General features: G+C 36.9%; 1 protein-coding gene across 1 annotated transcript in view; it reads right to left on the reverse strand.

The window, feature by feature from the left end:
• LOC117035347 (uncharacterized) overlaps positions 1-22,616 on the reverse strand; it is a 62,894-nt gene that overhangs the window by 38,251 nt on the left and 2,027 nt on the right. Inside the window, exons 2-5 of the mRNA XM_033129240.1 lie at positions 18,249-18,307; positions 13,408-13,534; positions 13,045-13,140; positions 783-2,358 (exon numbers count right to left, since the gene is read on the reverse strand). Coding sequence (XP_032985131.1) covers positions 783-2,358; positions 13,045-13,140; positions 13,408-13,534; positions 18,249-18,307 — 1,858 coding nt within the window. The remainder of the gene's footprint in view (positions 1-782; positions 2,359-13,044; positions 13,141-13,407; positions 13,535-18,248; positions 18,308-22,616) is intronic.

Consider the following 22,616-nt stretch of genomic DNA (forward strand, 5'->3'; position numbering starts at 1 on the left):
TGTTTTCAATTATCTACTTATGCACATTTGTGAGTTTCTTTAGAATGTATATCCAGAAGTAGAACTACAGGTTCTTTTTGTCTTTTAAAATATGCATCCCTGCCTCAAAGTCATAAACAATATCTTGTATTTCCTTCCAAGGATTTTAGAGTTTGGCTTTTTCACATTCTAATATTCAAATCCTTTGGTATTGTTTATTTATATGTTGTAAGGTTGTATGTAACTTTGTTTCCCCCAACATGGAGAGTCAAACACTCCAATAAATTCTCTTAACTATGTCGTCATTTCCCAAATGATTCATGGTGTCATGTCTAATATGTACCAATTTCACATATATTCATTGGTTTATTCTTAGGCACTCTATTCTGTAAAATCTATTTCTTACCTATTCATGCACTAATACCACACACTATTTAGTGAGCATAACTTTATATGTGTAGTATATGGTAGAAGGTTTGTCCTCTCTGTTCTTTTTCAAAATTGTCTCAGCAATCCATAGACTTTTCACATGAATTTTAGAATAATTTTGTAAAGATCCTAGAAAATTCATGTTAGATATTTGGAACTATATTGATTCTATAGATTAATTTTGGGAGAACTGACATATTGGGTTTTTCCAACTACATACATGGTATTTCTATTTAATTCAAGTCTTATGCCTATCAGTAAAGGTTTACAATTTTTCCATAAAGATCTTGTTTATTTTTTTTTGTTTGTTTATGCCAAGATATTTTAAAAGTTAAGCATGGGTTGGATTTAAGAGGTCTTCTCTCATTTAGTACACTCGGCGTTTCTCACCTGTATGACCTCTCTTATGTATAGAAAGGGATGCTCTTTGAGAGAATGCTTTTCCACATTCATTACATTCAAAAGGTTTCTCACCAGTATGACTTCTCATGTGTATAATAAGTAATGAGCATTGAGAGAAAGCTTTTCCACATTTATTACATTCATAGGGTTTCTCCCCTGTATGACTTCTCACATGAAGAGTAAGGGATGAAATTCGAGAAAAGGCTTTATCACATTCATTACATTTAAATGGTTTTTCTCCAGTATGAATCTTTTCATGCTCAAGAAGATTTTGTCTCTGACTGAAAGCTTTTCCACACTGATTACAATGATAGGGTTTCTCTCCAGTATGAATTTTCTCATGTTCAGTGAGATTTGATTTCTGACTGAAGGCTTTCCCACATACTGTACATGCATAGGGTTTCTCACCAGTATGGATTCTCTGGTGTCGAATGAGGTTAGACATCTGAATAAAAGCTTTCCCACATTCATTACATTCATATGGTTTCTCTCCAGTATGAATTTTCTGATGTGTAATGAGATTTTCTTTCCGGCTAAAGGCTTTTCCACATTCATTACATTCATATGGTTTCTCAGCTGTATGATTTCTCATATGTACAGTAAGGGAAGAACTTTGAGAGAATTCTTTCCCACATTCACTACATACATAGGGTTTCTCACCTGTATGACTTCTCATATGTATAATAAATACTGAGCATTGAGAGAAGGCTTTTCCACATTTATTACATTTATAGGGCTTTTCCCCTGTGTGACTTCTCATGTGTAAAGTAACTGATGACATTCGAGAAAAAGCTCTACCACATTCATTACATGCATAAGGTTTCTCCCCAGTATGTATTTTCTCATGCTCAATAAGATTTTGTTTCTGGCTGAAGGATTTTCCACATTCCTTACATTCATAGGGTTTTTCTCCAGTATGAATTCTCCCATGTTCAATAAGATTTGATTTCTGACTAAAGGCTTTCCAACAATCCTTACATGCATAAGGTTTCTCCCCTGTATGAATTCTCTGGTGTCTAATAAGGTTTGACATCTGAATGAAAGCTTTTTCACATTCATTACACTTATATGGTTTTTCCCCGGTATGAATTTTTTGATGTGTAGTAAGATTTTCCTTCCTGCTGAAGGCTTTCCCACATTCCTTACATTTATAAGGTTTCTCTCCAGCATGTATTCTCTCATGTCTGATGAGGTCAAGTTTATGGCTGAAGTGTTGTCCACACTGATTACACTTACAGGAGGTTACAACACTGGATGAGCAATGGTAAAATGGTTTCTCATACTTATTAAATTCATAGTTTTTCTCTCTTACATAGCCTTTCTCATAACTAAGTAAGTCTAAATTATGTTCCAAAGCCTTATCAAGGGAGTCACATTCATAGAAGCTTTGTCTTGAAGTAACAATGTCTGAGCTCAGAGGAAATATTTTTGTAACGTTTTTACATTCAGTGACATTTTCCTTAATCAGAGTTTTCTTGGAAGTGGATGTGACTTTCCTCACAAGTGTTCCCTTTTGCTTCTTGATCTGTTCATCAACTTCCCAAACTTCTAAAATGGAGGACCAAAAATTATTACTTTTGAATTTTTCTGCTACTACACTATTAATAACATTTCAGAAATTTGTATGTGCTGTTGATCTTTGATGCTGGCTCTAGTCTCCCTATATTAAAGAAATCCAAAGTGCAAATGTCCCTAGTTCCTAAAGTTTGAGAAGTTAACTCCTACAGAAAATATTATGGACAGTAAACTGACATTTATAAGCCCAAGTAGCTTTGATTGATTTAAAATTATACTTAAACAATGCAGAAATCAGTAAAATGAATGGAATGATTAAGATAAAAGGGTAAAGACATAAATGATGGACCGGGAGTCAAACGACTAGAGGATAAAACTAACACTTGTGGTTAAACACAGTGGATTAAATGTATATGTTTTTTTCCTCCTCCTCCCTAAAATTCCATTAAAATGACAGTAAGAAAATAATGGGTCAAAACCACAAGAACCAAAGTAACAGGAGTGTAAAGAAGAATGAACAAGAGATTTCAACAAAATACTGGCAGATAAAAGGCATACAGGGAACTGTTAACTGATAGCAGAGTTAAGAAGTTAAAGTGCTATTGAAAATGCAAATGCCAAGCAACAACGTGATATGTCCACAAAAAACTGGAAAAGCTAAAAAATTAGAGGATTCGGGTACTCAAAAGGTAGAGATGAGATTGAGGCTGAAAAAGAAGATTAATTTAAAGTCTGAATAGGGAGCAGTTACACTCCCTGTGGCAGATATTATGAATCTGTTTAGGTAACATCTATTCCAACCTCCTACTATGTTTTTGCATTCCACAAAGGCTGAGAGTTAAAACTATATTTCTGAGACACACTTGCATATAGGACTCTGGATGTGATTTAGGTTTGCCATATAACATTTTAATACAGAAATAAATTAAGAGAGGAAAGAAAGTGGACATTTTGCTTATGACATTACAACAGAAGTGGCAGGGTTCTGGAGTTCATAGCAGTGCAGGCATTTCCCTGGTTCAATCAGAAGTAATTTCTTGATCATAGTGGGAAAAGAAACTCACTTAGCCTACTTCTGTGGTATGCTTTTGAGACTCATTCCTAAAAGCTTATTCTATAGCCAGTCTTTCAGTATTCCCAAAGACACATTTAATACCGTCATATAAATTCCTTCCGTCTTAAATTAGTAGTTGGTAGATTCTTGTATCTGTAACTGAACCTTGACCAATACACCACCATACCCCAATTCACACAGGAAGTGGCCATGTACCCAAAGGCCAAGCAGGAAGGGTAAGGCTTACTTTCTAGGGAAAATAAACCATAGAGGCTCTAGACTCTAGAGAAAAGGATACTAAAAAGCTAGGAATTATGTGAACACATATATCGAATAGTGAGACATCCAATCCCTTTTTGTTGCTTAGACTCATGAATGCTGGCATGCACCTTCAGGAAAGAGGTGGAAAAATTAAAAACAGAACTCATAGAACTGGCATTTGGGACTCCACAAAAAGACTCCTACATCCTAATTCAACCATTTCACAGTACATCTCCTACTCAAAAAGCATCAAAGTTTGTTAACTAAAATATTTTTATAATTTCTTTTTAACCTTTCATGTATCAAAACGAGGTAAACTAATGACACTGATGGATTCCTTATTTAAACAAAGATTTTGAGTCTCATTAAAATTAAAACTATATAGAAACAAAGCAAACAAAAAAAATTGGGCAAGTAGTAACTCTAGGAATGACAAAAAGATATATAAGGAAATGTAATTAATACTCATTTCTTGGCTAGCAGTAATGATATACAACAATCAGAAGAGAACAAAGTAAGCAGTGAAAAAACTGATTTAGCCAAAAATTATGATATATCTATATTCAGAGAAAAAGAAAAGGGTAAGTGACAGTGGTGGTGAAAAGTACTAAACCTCATCTTTCATTAATATCAACTTGATGACAATTGAAAAATTACCAAAGAGCAGCTATTCAGAGAAGTCTACCTTCCACCCTGTTCCTGAAATACAGATTACTCTTTTGTCCTACAGGTAAGCATTTTTATTAATTTTGGATTCTTCTTATATTCTTTAAGAAAAAAATATATGCATACACACACACACACACACACACACACACACACACACACACCCTCACACCCTTTTTTCCAAAATCGGTAGCATATTTTAAATGTTGTTCTGCATATTGACTTTTTTCACTTATATATCCTGAATAGAAGCATGACATCTCTGACTTGTTGTATAGTTTTTACACTGAAGCCACATAAATAGTTTACATAATGAAAAAAATTAAATCAAAAAGGGAGGAAAAAAGTCAAAACAACCCGTAAAAATGGAAAACAAACAGAAACAAGTAAACTTGCATGTCAAGGTAGGGCCATAATCATACAGAGAAGAATTACTTCAAGTGACTTTAAACATACTAGTTTGACTATATCCTAAGGGAGAAAAAAACACAGGCAAAGAAATCTCAAACTAAATTCAGTAGTCTTTTTATTATTGGTAATATTGGTATTACTGTTAATTTGGAACTTATATTAAAAGAGAGAGAGAGTGATCAGTTTTACCACCACCCCCCACGGCCCCCCACCAAGGGATATTAGGCAATGTTTGGAAGGTCTGGAGACATTTTTGGTTGTCACAACCTGGAGGCGGGGAGGAGAAAGGCGGATGGTGTCACTAGCATCTGATGAGCAGAGGCCAGGGATGCTGTTAGACGCGCTGCAATGCACAGGGACAGCCCCCCACAGCAAAGAATTATCTGGCCCAAAATGTCAGCAGAGCCAAGTTTAGGAAACATATATTGATTAAGCCAATAAATATTTCAATGCAATAAGGAACCAAGATTTGCAGCATAAAAGACAAATACAAAGCAAAAAACCTAAATAACAACCCTATGGTCTTTACTTTGAATTGGATGTGTCAGTATAAAGACATACTTTTTTTTTTTCTTTCTAAAAAATGCATCATCCTAGCTTTGTCTACTTAAAGGCTCTAGAAGCAATGACAACCCAGTAATAATGAGTAACCATAGTGCCAGATATCATTTCCCACTAAAGGAAAGAGTTTTTAGGGAAATGGCTATTTTCTATGTCTGGAGCAAGAAATTTACAAAATTAGCCAAAGAATCCTCTGGTTGACCCAGCAATCCCTCTCCTGGGTATCTACCAAAAAAATCTGAAAACATTTACCCATAAAGACAAGTGAACTCCAATGTTCATTGCAGCTTTATTTACGGTGGCCAAGACATGGAAACAACCAAAATGTCCTTCAATAGATGAATGGATAAAGAAGTTGTGGTATATATACACAATGGAATACTATTCGGCGGGAAGAAAAGATGAAATAGGACCATTTGTGACAACAGAGATGGATCTTGAGATTATACTGCTAAGCAAAATAAGTCAGACAGAAAAAATAGAGAACCATATGACTTCACTGATATGTGGTATATAAACCAAAAACAACAAAAGAACAAGACAAACAAATGAGAAACAAAAACTCATAGATATAGACAATAGTATAGTGGTTACCAGAGGGTAAGGGGGAAAAGGGGTGGTAGATGAGGGTAAAGGGGATCAAATATATGGTGATAGAAGGAGAACTGATAGAAGGTGGTGAACACACAATATGATTTATAGATGATGTAATACAGAATTGTATACCTGAAATCTATGTAACTTTACTAACAATTGTTAACCCAATAAATGTTAATTTAAAAAAATATAGAGGCCGGCCCGGTGGCTCAGGCGGTTAGAGCTCCATGCTCCTAACTCCGAAGGCTGCCGGTTCGATTCCCACATGGGCCAGTGGGCTCTCAACCACAAGGTTGCCAGTTCAATTCCTCAAGTCCTGCAAGGGATGGTGGGCTCCACCCCCTGCAACTAAGATTGAACACGGCACCTTGAGCTGAGCTGCCGCTGAGCTCCCAGATGGCTCAGTTGGTTGGAGTGCATCCTCTCAACCACTAGGTTGCCGGTTCAACTCCCGAAAGGGATGGTGGGCTGTGCCCCCTGCAACTAGCAATGGCAACTGGACCTGGAGCTGAGCTGCGCCCGACACAACTAAGACTGAAAGGACAACAACTTAAAGCTGAACGGCACCCTCCACAATTAAGACTGAAAGGACAACAACTTGACTTGGAAACAGGCCTGGAAGTACACACTGTTCCCCAATAAAGTCCTGTTCCCCTTCCCCAATGGAAAAAAAAAAAAAAAAAAGAAGATGGTTATGGAGAGTATTATTAAAAAAAAATAGAATCCTCTGGTTAAAGATAAGACAATTTGAGCATCAAAATAAATCTCATTCTCTATATATTTATTAACAATGTGTATTTACTAATAAATAGTATATATTTTATATTTTATATATATACTATTTATTATATGCACTAAATAATATTTATTTTGATGATCAAATTATATAAATTTATAACGGTTTCACTTGGCAAACTGGAGAATGCTAGGGCACCAATCATTATTCTAAAAGTTTTTGAAGGGAAGGGATCAAGTACTTCTCCTTCCTGTCCTATGAAAACTGTACTTCAGGGTAATCAAATAGTTGATGAAATAGTTCTTCTCTATGGGAGAATTTCAGCTAACAGAAGCAGAAGGAACCTCTAATAAGATAATGGATCTAGGCAAGGATCATCAACAGCTGTTAAAACCTTTAAGGGAGAGGTTGATAAGGATCTTTTAAATAAATGGATTCTGATTCACAACATATGAATCTACTTATCAATCTCAATATTTCTAAAAGTGGGACAAGCCAACAAGATGCAATAATATGTACACAGCACCTTCTATGAAGTATCCTTGTCAAAGAATCAAACTTGAATATAATAAAGCCAGATTATAGGAAAAATGGGGTAAAGGAATACCGTAAACAACATCATGAGGAAGCAAGTTGCCAAATCCAGGATGTGGGACATGCTACTCTGTTTCTCCAAAAATAAGACCTAGCCGGACAATCAGCTCTAATGCGTCTTTTGGAGCAAAAATTAATATAAGACCCGGTATTATATTGTATTACATTATATTATATTATATTATACTGTACTATACTGTACTCAGTCTTATATTATAATAAAATAAAACTGGGTCTTATATTAATTTTTGCTCCAAAAGACGCATTACAGCTGATTGTTCAGCTAGGTCTTATTTTCAGGGAAATAGGATAGAACTGGGCTTGGTAAACAACAGCCATAGCATGTATTTGTACAGCCTGTAAGCTAAGAATGTTTTTTACATTTTAAAAGGGTTATTAGAAAGGGATAGGGAGGGATAGAGAGAAAGAATATGTGACAGAGACCTTATGTGGCCCACAAAGCCTATGTGTCATCTGGCCTTTAAAGGGAAAAACTGCTGACTCTTGTTCTAGAAGACAAATGACCTGGATTCTACACAAATAAAATGGTAAAAAAAAATGAGTTGAGGGAAGGAGGAGGAGGAGGAACTCTTATGAATTAAAACAGACCTAAGAGTATATCGAACAAATGCAGTGTGTTGATCTTTATTTAGATCCTGATTCAAATAAGCCATCCATAAAAAGACATTCTTGAAATGTCAGAATATGATCCATGAAAGCATCCATTGACTTATTAAAAAAGAAATGAAATGGAAATCAGTGATCTTACCTTATATTTCTCTAAAAGAGATTACTTAAGACTGTCAGTCAACGCTAAACATTCTAATGTTTTTGAAAACATTATTTTGTACAGCTAAAAATTAACATTCTTGAGACAACAGAGGAAATATGAACAGAGACTAAGTATCAGATGATAGTAAGAAGTTATTAGGTGTGACAGTAATATTGTGGTTTACAGTGATTTTTAAAATTTTATCTTTTGGAGATACCTATAACAGTATTTAAAGGTGAAATGTAAAATAGTTCAGTAACAAAACAAAACAAAACTGAGGCGGTATAGATAAAACAAGTCTGGCAAATGTTGATAACTATTAAAGCTAAATGATGAATACATGAGGATTTCTTTATTGTATTTTTGTAAACGTTTGAAAATGACTATAATAAAAAAACTTAGAAGTATAAGCACATTTATTTAGAAATATGGAGGTTAATACCCATATTAGAAGCCTATCTCAAGAAACAAGAAAATCCCAAATAAACAACCTAACATTACATCTTAAGGAACTAGAAAAAAAAGAACAAATGAAACCCAAAGTCAGCAGAAAGAAGGAAATAATAAAAATTAGAGCAGAATTAAATGAAACAGAGAACAAAATCACAATAGAAAAATGCAAAAAGAGCTGGTTCTTTGAAATTATTAATAAAATTGACAAACCCTTGGCTAGACTCACTAAGGAAAAGAAAAAAGACACAAATAAACAAAATCAGAAATACCCAAATAAATAGCTAAGTTGAAAATAACTGCCTAAATCAGGTAAAATGTGAGGGCAGAACAGGGGACTTCTATATGCCTTGTATTTTTATAGTTTCTTAAAAACATGTATTAGTTGAGAAAAATTTTAAATGCACATTAAAAAGGAAATAAATGATATAAAAGGGAAATAATAACAGTAGCATTAGGCTTGGAGAAGCAAATTACAACCTAATTTCTTATTACTTTTACCTAGATTAACCGCCGTATGATCCTGAAAAGTTTATCTCTTGTCCATTCTGCAGACCACAACCAAATTAATTTTCATAAAGTTCCAAATTCCTTATTTCTGTAAAAAAAAACACTTCAAGCTTAGGCTGTCCAAACTTAATCCAACCCCACATTGTTAATAACAATGAAGACAGCTCCAACTTTCCATCTTATTGCAATTCATTCTCATATGTGCCTAAAGAACAAGGCATACAAGTGTCCAATAAAAAGATCAGAAGGCAAGTCATCTTTGTTCAAGATCTGATTCACTGCAGTGTTCTAATAGCAGGTACTACCGTTTTATCCTATGTTCATTTCTAGATACTGAAACTGTTCTTTCCAGCATATCTTTACTGTGTTTTGCTTTTGTCCTTTCTTCATACTGTCACCCAAAATGATAACAGTCTTTACATTATAGCTCTACATTGGTTTCCCATACTTCTGGAGTTGCATAAACTGTGGATAACTTAAAATTCAGATAACTGGATATATTTTTTAACTTTTATATTCAGTTATCTTATAAGCCCCTGCTTGTAACTGACTATTGTAACCTTGGTGCCACCAGGCACAAGGCATAGCTATAGCTGCAGTGGTGAAAAAAGGGAAAATTACATTGCCTACAAAATTTAAAAAATAAAGGCATGAAGGCTGGCAAAATTCAGAACTTTCTGACTCTACACTAGATGGTTTCATCCTCCCTTTCACTAATCCCTTACTGTCCACCCTCCTCCAGTCAGGCTATGCTTCTCATTTTACCCCATAAACATATCATGCTAATTTTACTCCCCAAATTTTTGTTATATTTTCCTCATTTTTTAGTAAGTCTTAAGAATGTACAGATTTTACAGGAAAACAGATTTAATGCCAAGCTCTCCTTAAAAATGAAAAGAAAACCTTCTTAATCTTGTTACTCCTTCTACAGACAGCCCTTCTCTTACAACCTTTAAAGTATTCTCTATCTGTTTTACTCATTTACTATAACAAATAAATGCTCCACAGGCAATTTAAGATCTCAACAATATTGCATGTGGCTCCGCCCTGTCTTTTTACTCTAACGTGAATTCTTCTGCATTTACATTGAAGGTTTGCAAGTAAATATTTTCAAACAACAAAAGCAATAAGAAAAATCTCTCCAAATATAGCTCTACATCAATCAATTCATGATTCATTTACATGAAGAATAAGACAGACTTTCTCTCGGTGGGTTAATAATTTAAAGCTCAGACATCAAAGTGTAAAAACATATATAAGACTGTATGTTTTCAAACTCCAAATCACTCCGGTAGACATAAAGCAGAAAGTTAGCTCAGAGATGAGGGAGATCGATAATGGCTGGAAGTGTTGGAGACCAATTATTGGAATTTGAACTCCATGTTAAATAACTGCTAGAACCAGGATAGCTAAGGGCACTTACAGTTAAAGGCAAAGATGTGAAGAGTTTCACAATGCTGGAGACATTAAAGATATATAGTCCAATGTTGTCATTTCTGGAGTTAAATACTGATTTAAAGGTTGAGCACACCTGTATCATGAAGGTAAATAAAAGGAAAAAAATGAGTCTATATGTAATTTAGAACTGTTTTGGATAATGTCCAGTGACGGTTGGAGAAAAGAAGTCATGTAAAATACACTTCATAAAGCAGGAATAAATAAACAATAAACAAGAACTGAGGAGAAAGCAGAATCTTTTAGAGGGGAGCAAAGAAGGAAGATATATCCAAGAAGGATGATCCAGGATCAAATATAACGTAACATAGAGCATTTCCTATTTCAATATTGTTGAATTAAACATCTCTGTCTCCTCTCCTCTCTGCAAACATGACAAAGAAACAGAAAAAGAAAATACATCTTCAATGAAACTAAAAGGCAGCTTAATTCCAATCCCAGAATATAAGAAAAGATCAGAGGATAGAATGGACCAGATAGGGAAGAAATCCAGAGACAGTGGCTGTTCTTTCTTATCTCAGACAGTAAGCACAGTGAACAGAGTTCAAAACAGAAGGCACGCCCTGTGGGTAGAATAAACAAGTCATTTTTTGCAACAGTGGGATCCAGATGTGTTAAGACTAATGGCAGGAACATAATGGTCTTCATCTGGCCCTGTCAAATGGTAGGGAAGGCAGAGCTAAACAAAGAGATGCAAATAGTCATTATATTTGTATAAACAGTCTTTTGGTATAGGAGGGTAGAAGAGATACTGAGTGCTAGAGGAAGCATGCAACATAATCTCTAATTCAAGAGAAGTAAAGAGCAAACCAACTCTCAACATAAAATTTGATATGATAAAGGAGGTCAACATGAGCAACAAAGGCTTCCTACTAGGTCAGAGCATTTTTCAGGAACTCTTCAACATTCTCCTATAAATGGTGGGTCCAACAAGAAATAATCTAATTCAAAGAGGAATGATAATTATCAAAGGTACCAGCTTCAGATCTATATAATGATGCTATAAGAACCAAAAAGTATAAATATACATTGACAGGAAAATTTTGATACTAATTGATCAATAGGCCTTATAAAGTTCTAAAGCCTTAAAGAAAAAGAAACATCTGGGCATCCAAGGCAAACAAATCAAGTCATCCACCTATAAGGGGGAACAACCAGACTTCACACTTCTCCAAGTGACATCAAAGCCAGGAGATAATAGAGAATTGTCTAAAGTTTTCAGGGAACTATCTACAAAAACATTTAGGAAACAACATATGGCTCAAGAATTTTATACACAGCCAACTATCATCCAAATATAAAGTTTAAAAAAAGAAAGATATTTTCTCATGTGCAAAATTTCAAGGACTTTAGTTCCCACTAAATCGTAAGTTCCATGAAGATAGGACTTTGTTTTGTACACTGTTATATGCCCATACCCAGACAGTATTTTATCTTTATTGTTATGACCATAAATGTGGTTTCCTTTCCTTTATATCTTTTAATTGATTATTAAAGTATATATGAAATCTATTGATTTTTATTTGTTAATTTGATATTCTATCATTTCATTGGGTTCTTTTAGTATTTGTTGTACTTTTTCAGTTGATTCTCTTGTGTTCTTGAGGGATACAATTTTAATCTTTAAATAAAGATGGTTTTATAGGTTCCTTTATAATTCTGACAGTATTGATTTTTTTTCTCTTGTCTAATACTTAGGTATAAACTTAATAAGAAATATAAAACCCTCTAAAGGAAAAACTTGGAAAGTGTTTCTGAAGGACACAAAAGTAGATAGATCTGTACACAGAGCATATTCCTAGACATTATAAAGATGTCCAACCTTGACATTATAAAGATGTCAAATCTGACATTAATTTATATATCTAACACATTCCCAATAAAAAGCCCAACATGTTTTTCTCTGAATAGGTAGAGTCAAATCTAAAATTATATGGTAAAATAACAGTAAAGAATAGCCAGCACAACTCTGAAAAGGAAGTGTATGCAACAGGTAAAGAAAAGGACTGATTGTCAAGGATAAGAGGAAGATTCACTTTTCAATGTATCTTTTGGACTATTTATATTTTTTAACCAAGTGTACATATATTATATTTTCTAAAAAATTAAAGTAATGGAAGGTGGGGATAGCCAGAAAGGAGGCACAAATTTCTAAGCCAGAAACTTTTAAAGCTACATGGGATTGTGACCGTTGTGAGGTACAATGGAAAGCGTGAGTGCTGTTACAAAACACTCATTGGAGGCTTTTCAAAATGGGAAGAAATTAAAAGGAATCTAAGTGTGAAACATTTTTTTAAAATACCACACATCCATGAAATACTGAATGCGTAAGAAAATAAAACTATGAACACAAACAAAAGAGAGAGTTTAAGGATCACAATAATCCTGAAAGTAGGATGTAAATGAATCAGGGAAGGTTGGCATCCTGAAATCAGATGAGACTACTGGCCCTCTAAGTTTGAAAAAGGAAGATAGCTCCAATATAGGAAGAAAATAGTATCTGGAAATATCACAGTAATCCAATCCATCCATACCATTTGTCACCTTAGAAGGCTACAGCCTTTAAGAAAATCTTGGAAAATGTGAAATATCAACTCCCTGAATAACTATCATGTGGCTTTCTCATTTAGAGCTGCCTTTTCACTTATTCACCTGGACAGTGTGTCCCAAACATTTCTTCCTCTATCACCCATGGCTCCTCTTCCTGCTCCAACTTGAAGATCACATCTGGTTTTGTGACTTGATAGCCTATTATGGGAAACAGCAAAGGATTTGGATGTTAATGCTGGAGACAACCTTCCAGATCTTGGGCTGAATCCTGGGGGCTTGAGAGCTTATGAGGATGAAAATGGAGGAAGTTCCACAGTGAGACAAAGTAAGTAGACTTTACCTTGAAGACAAGTACATACACTCATGTGAAGAAAGGGGAGGCTACATTGATTTGGCAAGTTAAAGCCATCACATATTTCAAAGATGGAAAAGGTATTCCCTGGAAAATTATAAAACTACCCTTACCCACTGTGACCAGGTTGCTATAGTTCTCCAGCATCACATCCCGGTACAAGTTCCTCTGAGCAGGTTTCATTTGCTGCCATTCCTCCTGGGTGAGGTCCACAGCCACATCCTTAAATGTCACTGTTTCCTGTAAAAACACAACCCTAACTAACATAAAGTCATCAAAATTAGACACAATGGGAGAGTGATGTTAGAAACATAGTAGAATGAGGGTGCTCCTTGAAAAGCTCCCCTGGAAGTTACAACAAATTGAATAGCTATAATTCAACGAAGAATAACCTACACAACACACAAACATGTCTTAGAGATCTGCGCATTGAAACATCTGAAGGTGGATGAATTGGAGCAAACAGGGAAAGAGAAAAGGGAGAAGTGCAGAAGCAGAGTCATGGGACGCAGCCTGGAGCTCAGTGTGGTCCCGGGAGAGGGAAGGTTTGAGACAGCAGGTGCACCTTCTGTGGCTCCAGCAATCCTGCCTGAGGGATCAGCATATAATACGGCTAAACCCAGAGATGGGGCAGAGACCTCCAGACAAAGACCAAATACAGAAGAGCAACAATGGAGGTCCAACAGCTCTCGCTGCCAGGCAGAAAAACAAAGCCATGGAGTCTGGCAGCCTCCCCCACCCTCCCAGAGCTCGCCTCCCCAACACTCTCCCAGTGGTAGCAGCAGGCCACAGGAAAAAATAAAAATGGTAGCAGTGTCAGATTAAATAAAAGAATATCTACAGCCCTGAGAACTGGAGAGACAGTTCCTGAGCGGGGGACGCAGCATGATGTGGCTAATCTCAGTGACAGGGGAGGAGCTATAGGGGAGAGACAGCTGTAGTCTGGCACTCGCCATTATTCGGAGGAGAGCAGAGCATCTGCCACCTCTCCCAGCTCACTCTGCCTCCACCTTTCCTGGATGATCGCAGCGGGTGTACCTAGGACTGCTGAGGTGCAGGGCTCTGAATGTGTGTGCAGGGGCAGCACTGGGGTTCCAGAAGCTCAGAATCACATCCTACCATGGGGATGGTGCCCTGGGAACAAGGACACCTAGTCACAGAGGAGAAGCCCACCTCCCCAGGAAATCTTCCACCATGGGAGAAGCCTGAACAGCTCAAAAGAAAATAAAATACTCTAGTGGTACCTACTGGAAGGCAAAAGAAAGACCTCTTCATATAAACCTGCCGCAGAATTCACTCCCATAGATGCCCAGGAGGAGAAATAATCCAGTACTTGCCATGAATAACCAAGGTAACAAGGCAGCTCAGAAAGAAAATGAAAAATCTCCAGAAAGAAACTGAAAGACATGGAAATATGTGACTTAAATGACAGAGAATTCAAGATTGCAGTTCTGAAAAAACTCAAAAAGATGCAAGAAAACTCAGGTAGACAGTTTAATGAACTCGGAAATAAAATCAACAACAAAAAAAATATGAATATTTTACCAAAGAGATTGAAATTTTAAAAAAGAACCAAAGAGAAATTCTGGAGCTGAAGACCTCAATAAAAGAGATGAAAAATGAAATATAGCCAGCTTAGGAAATAGAGCCAACCAGGTGGAAGAAAGAACTAGTGATATCGAAGATAGAAATCTGGAAATGATGCAGATGGAAAAAGAGAGAGACTTTAGCATTTAAATGAAAAGACTCTACAAAAACTATCTGACTCCATCAGAAAGAGTAAGAATAATGGGGGCCAGCCTGGTGGCTCAGGTGGTTGGAGCTCTATGCTCCTAACGCCGAAGGCTTCCAGTTCGATTCCCACATGGGCCAGTGCGCTCTCAACCACAAGGCTGCCTGTTCGATTCCTCAACTCCTGCAAGGGATGGTGGGCTCTGCCCCCTGCAAATAAGATTGAACATGGCACCTTGAGCTGAGCTGCCGCTGAGCTCCCAGATGGCTCAGTTGGTTGGAGTGTGTCCTCTCAACCACAAGGTTGCCAGTTTGACTCCCGCAAGGGATAGTGGGCTGCGCCCCCTGCAACTAACAATGGCAACTGGACCTTGAGCTGAGCTGCGCCCTCCACAATTAAGATTGAAAGAACAACAACTTGACTTGGAAAAAGCCCTGGAGATACACACTGTTCCCCAATAAAGTCCTGTTCCCCTTCCCCAATAAAATCTTTAAAAAAAAAAAAAGAATAATGGGTATACCAGAAGAAGAAGAGGGAGCAGGGCACAGAGAGCATATTCAAATAAACAGTTGAAAGAACTGGATCCTTGAATCCAACAAGCAAACAGAGTGCCTAATTACCTCAATCCTAACAGGACTTTTCCAAGGCACAATATATTGAAGTTGTCAAAAATTAATGACAAAAAAAGAATTCTCAAGGCAGCCAGGGAAAAGAAGGCTGTAACCTACAATGGAAAGCCCATTAGATTATCATCGGACTTCAGCAGAAACTCTACAAGTGAGGAGGGAGTGGAATCAAGTATTCAAACTATTACAAGAGAGAAATTACCACCCAAGAATAATATATCCAGCAAAGTTATCCTTTAGATATGAAGGAGGAATAAAGACCTTTCCAAATACATAGAAGCAGAGAGAATTTTGCACCACAAGGCCTGTATTCGGGAAATACTGAAGGAGGCTATTTGACCTGAAACAAGAAGACAAAAGGATACAAAACTATGAGCAAGATTACTAACAGACAGACAGAAGCAGAAAATGGCAACCTCAACACAGAATAGGATACTGTACATTTAAACATAACATGAAGAGTAAAGAAGATAAAAACATAAAAAAGAAAAAGAAGACGACAGTTTGTTACTATAACTCAGAAATAAACTCAGAGCATAAATAGGGATAATTTGTGACAACAAAAACATAAAAGGGGAGGGAGTAAAGGTCTAAATATGCAAAGGGGAATGGACATAAGAAGCATGCAGAAGAAAAAAGACTACTGTATATATTGAACTTTCTTCTACAAAGCTAATGGTAAGCACTCAAAAAAATCCAGAACTGAGACATAACATTAAAAAAAAGAAAAAACAGAGGAACAAATCATACCATACCACTAAACTAAAATAGCAGACAGAAACACAAAGGCAAAGAAACAATGGAGACACCAAGCTACCAGAAAACAAAAGATAAATGGATTTAAGAAAGTCTCATATATTAATAATCACCCTAAATGTAAATGGACTGAACTCACCAATAAAAAGACACAGAGCAGCAGATTGAATCAAAAAACAAAACCCAACCATATGTTGCTTCCAAGAGACACATCTCAGCTAAAAGGACAAATATAGACTCAAAGTGAAAGGGTGGAAAACGATACTCCAGCAAATGGCATCTAGAGAAAAGCAGATATAGCCATCCTTATATCTGATGAAACAGACTTCAGGATAAAAAGGTAACAAGAGACAAGGATGGACATTTCATAATGATAAAGTGGACAATACAACAAGACGACATAACACTTATTAATATATATGCTCCCAATCAGGGAGCACCAAAATATATAAAGCAACTACTAACAGAACTAAAGGGAGAAACTGACAAAAACACAATTATAGTAGGGAACCTAAATATGCGACTAACAGCTATGGCTAGATCATCTAAACCCCAAATCAATAAGTAAATATCAGCCTTAAATGACACATCAGACCAAATGGACATAACTGACGTTTACAGAGAATTGGTATATTTCTGCTTTCTGTATTACAAAATCTGTTCTCGGTTTTGCTTTATTACAGTGTTTATCGTAGTTTTACTGAAGAGAAAGTATTCATTTTATGAACCCAAATCAGACATCTTCTCTCTCACTGGTATCATATGTTAAACAAAAAAGGCAGGTAAATGAATAATGCCAACATATCCAAACTTTTCATGTAGAAAAGATTTACATAGATAATTATTAATAATACTATCATTTATGGAGCACTTACTATGTGCACTTAGCATTCCCAACATTACTACGGGATAAATACTATTATTATCCCCATTTACAGATGATGTAACTGAGGCCAAAGAGATTAAGAAACTTGCCCATAATCATGCACTTAGTATTTTGCTGAGCGAAGATTTGAACTGAAGTCTGTCTAGGCCTAGAGAACAACTCTGCCAAGAGGAGAAATAACTGGATGAACCACATGATCATATGGTCAAAAGAAGTGTGCGTTTTTCAGGGTGGGAAAGATAAAAGTTTAGGAAAAAGAGGCAGTGAAGTGGAAAATGTCTAAAATATAGAACGTGAGAGATTCTGGAGTTGGAAACAAAAAGAATCAAGAGCAGAGGATAATTGTTTTGTAAGAAGACAAACAACACTGCATCTTCTGAAAATATAAAAAAAGATGTGGAGAGTTGTGCATACTAGAACTACCAGATTTGCCATAGAATATTAGTATATATTTTAGTTCAAGTTATAAAAATCTCAACTGAAGAAAATACATATGTAGGATCATTTGAAAGATGTGTTCCATTTATTCTTTCAGATAATTTTAGTTTTTAATATTTGGCCAAGATAGACATTTTTAAAAACTGAGCTTAAAATTATAAGAATTATGGAATTATTTTGGAATTTCTTTTTTACTTAGGTGCCAATGAAAAGCTTTCTTTCCTTAATTTTAAGTTTTTCCTCATAAACAGTGCAAATTATAAAACGTATTTTGTGTCCATTTGCTTTTGCTTCTCCAGATCATATTCAAATTTGAACTCAACTTTGATAATTCTATATGGACCTGCTTCTGCACAGCCATACCCCAAGTTTCCCCTTGTTTTGATATCTATCTGTATTTTTCTTCACTTTGATTTTCACCAATTTAGTTTTTTCCAACTTACTGGCAGGTTAACGTAACCACTGCCACTGCATTGCAAAATAATACTGGAAAAGAAATAAGTGCTTAAAACATACAAGAGACTTGGTCATATCCTCTTCTTCCTCAAAAAGGGCTGAGTCCTGAGAACACCAAGCTGAGGGAAGAAAAATAAAACAGATTTACTTCAGAACTCCAGACAAAGGAGTATAGAAATCTTCAACACCAGTTTGTTATAAGATCATAGTATTGAGAAATGTTAATCAGCACCAGACTGAAATGTACATGGGTAACTAATGTAACCATATGTGGTCGGACAGGAATTTCTGGAGGGCTAGGTATGGGTGCCAATGGATCCACTGACAATATAATATTTCCCTAGAATCCTGCTATTTTATTCCTAACAGGAAATTTATCTTAAGTATATAAAAATAAAATACCATGAAGATTTAAGGATTAAATCAATTATTAAGTACTGTAGAGAATTTGGAAAAAACTTTAATGAGATAAAAGATACAGGTATTGTGGAACATTCATATGATGAATGAAATTCAGTCATAATTATAATGACATTTTGAAGTAACTTAATTGATTTTTTTTACCCTAAAAAATTCAGGACCCTCCAGTTAAAAATGGAAGACTTGAACACTTGCTTTTATTTCTGCTCTCTCCCAAACCCAATCAAAATGAAAGTAAAGGAACAAAGGAAGCCAAATTGCACAAGGATTTCAGCAGATACGAGATGTCAATAAATTTTGGAAGCTAGAGAGCAGATGACTGGTATCTAACTTAACTTGGAGGGTGGGGAAATCATGGCAGAACCCTTGAAAGGCTCAGGAATGAAGGCACTACGTATTTCTGCAGGCAGAAATTTGGGGTGGGGCTGAAAAATGGGGAACTGAATGTAAGGTGGGATTGCAATGTAGAGAAAATAAGGGAATTAAGTGAACATTGTCATACTGAAAGATGAGGCACTCCCACCAACTTCATTCCTTTATTTGCCTCCTAAAAGCAGGAATTTTGGCTTATATGCCTCTAGAAAGTCTAGCGCCTCTTGATGGGGATATTGACTAGCCCAAAAGAAACTGCATACAAATCCTGACATTTAGCCAACCTTCAACCTCCTATAAAATATCGTATTAAAAATAAGAGCAAGGAGAAGAGTGGATAGGGGTGGGGTGAGGGTAATGAAGAAAAACAGATAAAAAACAGAGATAAATCCTTACCTCCACTGTCAAAAGTCAATAGGTAATATCTAAAACTGAGCAACTAAGCATTAGCAGTATGAGGATATTATTCAGAAAAATGGAAGTGAACACCAGTATATCCAGAAAAAATTGATTAAAATGGTTGCCTCTGGGGAGTGGGAACAGTGAATAGGAAGGATGGAATAGGAACCTTTTGTTAATGGTTATGTATTTAACCATATTTAACTTTTTAAAAAATCTAAATGTACTTAAGAAAAATGGAAATTACATTTAAAATACTTATTTTTTTTAAAAGTCAAACAAGTCAAGTGAATTTTAAAAAATGTCTACCCTGCACAGTCAATACTTTCTTGGTAGGAGTACTGAATCTCCTAACTCCTTTTACTCTCTGTCCCTGAATGTACAGTCTCTCTCTCCTAAACTCTGTCCATCTCTGAGTCACCTCACCTCTCCTTTCCATTATCTGGGTCAAAGTCTCCATTATCAAACAGCTACAGCTCATTTCTGAAGGCTGAGATGTCATCAGGCCTTGCGCACTCTTGGCAGAAGGTTTGAGATGGGCTGCAGGTCCAGCAATTTCACGGTCCACGCTATCTCAGGACTCTCCAGCTTCTCAGGTTAGGAAGTCTCTTTCCATGATAGGTACCTGCTCTCCAGGTGTCTTTCTACTCACATCATTGATCTGTCTTATCTTTGTGGAGCCAGGACCTGTGATATAAATCCAATTTACCTGAGGTCTCACTGGATCGCTATACTAATGAGCCTCCAAGATAGCCCCCAATGATCACAACCTTCTGTATTTATGTCTTTTGTACACCACTTCTACATTTAATAGAGTTGACTTTTATAATTGTAGGGAAGATGTTAAGAAAATTTGCCTTCATTGGCTGATGTGAGCTTCTGTCTGTTAGTTTTTGTTCCTTTGTTTCCCCACATGAGAGACTGCATGTGAGGTTTGTCTATTCCCTCACATGTGGAGGACTGCATGTGAGGTAATAATTAGCTTTTGTCTGTCAGGTTTTTGTTCCCCCACGAGAGACTACATGTGGGGTTCCCTCCCGTGAGAGACTGCACGTGAGGTATTGGTTAGCTTAGGGTTAAAAAAATTTCTCCCTAGGAGGATGCTGCTTTCTGTCTGTTCGCCCACATCAGCAGATGACGTGAAGAAGTAACTAAATTATATCAGAATGACGTGACAGGCATGTTGCCAGGCTTTGGAAGGCCTTGGGCTGATGGTCCCAGGCGAGAACAGCAGGTGTTGTTTGTCCAAATGAACTGGCCCGTCAGTCGGATAAATAACATTCTTATCACTGTAACTGCCGGACCCTCCCGGAACTGGCCAAGGATCTTGGCTCTAGGGTACATCTGAAAAAGTATATAAGACAGACCTCAGTTGGCAGTGTATTTTAATAATTTTGTCATTTGTCATTGGTGATTTTTCATCACTCTAACATTTTGAAGATTCATATACAACATGCAGTTTACAACACCTGGAGACGCCCTGACTTCCAGCCACGGACCTGGTGAGGTCGGGCTGGTTCCCAACCTCTCCAGTGTTGTTCCCCATGGTTAGCCTTCTTGAGAACTTGTTAACATTTTAGAAACTTGTATTCAGCTTGCAGCTTGCAGCATCAGAAGACACCCTAACTTCCAGTAACAGCAACAACAACCGCAACAGCAACAGCAACAGCAGCAACATTCTTGAGAACTTGTTAGCATTTTAGAAACTTATATGTAGCTTGCAGCATCAGAAGATGCCCTAATTTCCAACAACAACAGCAACAGCAACAGCAACAATAGCAAAATTCCGGGTAACTAGCAAGCAGCAGTGGGAGACACTTGAATTTCTCTCAGCTGCAGACCTGGCAAGGTTTTGATTCCTGACCTTTCCACTGTTGTTTTTCCTATGGTTTGGTGAGCTTTTGGCAACTACTGTAATAGTTGCTATCCTATAGAGTTTATTACTGTTTTTGGATACTCCTTATTGATGTTATTTGTGTATTTAGCCAAGTGGTTTTTGATCAATAGTAAACATATGATGAGATCTCTTAAACTTATATGTATGTATACTCCTTTGACATGACATTGTTATCAATGTATATAGTTTAGTTTTAACCACCTTTACTTTCTGTCATCAACACATTCTTTTAAGTGTCTTTGTCTTTTGCTATTGCACATTGTTAAATAAATTGATTAGATATTGCTAAATAAATTAATTCGTCACACTCTAGAGTGCTCCTCCTCTTTCTTTTCCCCTTGTCATGACAATAATGGATAAGGTATTGTAGAAATGACGGTGTGTCATTGACTTCCAAGGTTAGGTCATAAAAGCCATTGTGAGAAATTCTGGTCAAGATGGCAGAGTAGGTAAACACTGTGCTTGCCTCCTCCCATGATCACATCAAAATTACAAATAAATTATAGAACAACTATCATTGAGAACCACCTGAGAAAAGCTGAACAGAATTCCTGTAACTAAGGACATAAAGAAGCCATGATGAGACTGGTGAAGGAGTGGACACGAGGAATGGGCAGGTCCTACATCCACAGTGCAGTGAATAAGAATCAGAAGGGATACCTCATCTGCAGAGGTCTACCCTGACGAGCAAGGCGCCCCCACCCTACACCAGGCTCCCCAGTCCAGGGTACCAGTGCCAGGAAGAGGCATCCCTATAAAATCTGGCTGTGAAAACCAGGAATTGTGACCAAGGGAGACAGAGGGCTGCAGGAGACCTAGGCAATCCTCTTGAAAAGCCCATGTACAGACTTACATGCTCACAAAATCATTTGCTCTGGGCTCCAGTGCAGGGGCAGCAACTCAAAAAGCACTGAGGACACATGGGAAGGAACAGAGTTGACTAGCTTCAACACAAGGGCCGAATGGGTAGGGGCCAGGGCAGCTCTATCTGGGACAGAAGCACTGGTAGGCACCATTGTCCCTTTGTTGAATTCCTCCCGCCCAGCAGGCAGGTGCCAAATTTGTGCTCTCCATTAACCTAGTTAACACCATTCACCCACCCTGGTGATTTCCTGAACCACCCAACTTGTGCACCTGGCCCAAACCTTTTCTAGAGGCTTTTCCACACAAGTGGCCTGCCTCAGCTCGTACTGCAGACTTTCCCCAAATATCTCAAAAGTCCAAAAATACCAAACAAGCAGAAGCTGGCCCCAGAGGGTCCTGTACATCTTTCTAAGTGCCCCCAAGCCCAGCACAAGCAGAGACCAATCTCAACTTGCACTGTGGCTTCCATAAGGTTG

Source organism: Rhinolophus ferrumequinum, chromosome 15 (assembly GCF_004115265.2).
Source record: "Rhinolophus ferrumequinum isolate MPI-CBG mRhiFer1 chromosome 15, mRhiFer1_v1.p, whole genome shotgun sequence".
NCBI lineage: Eukaryota > Metazoa > Chordata > Mammalia > Chiroptera > Rhinolophidae > Rhinolophus > Rhinolophus ferrumequinum.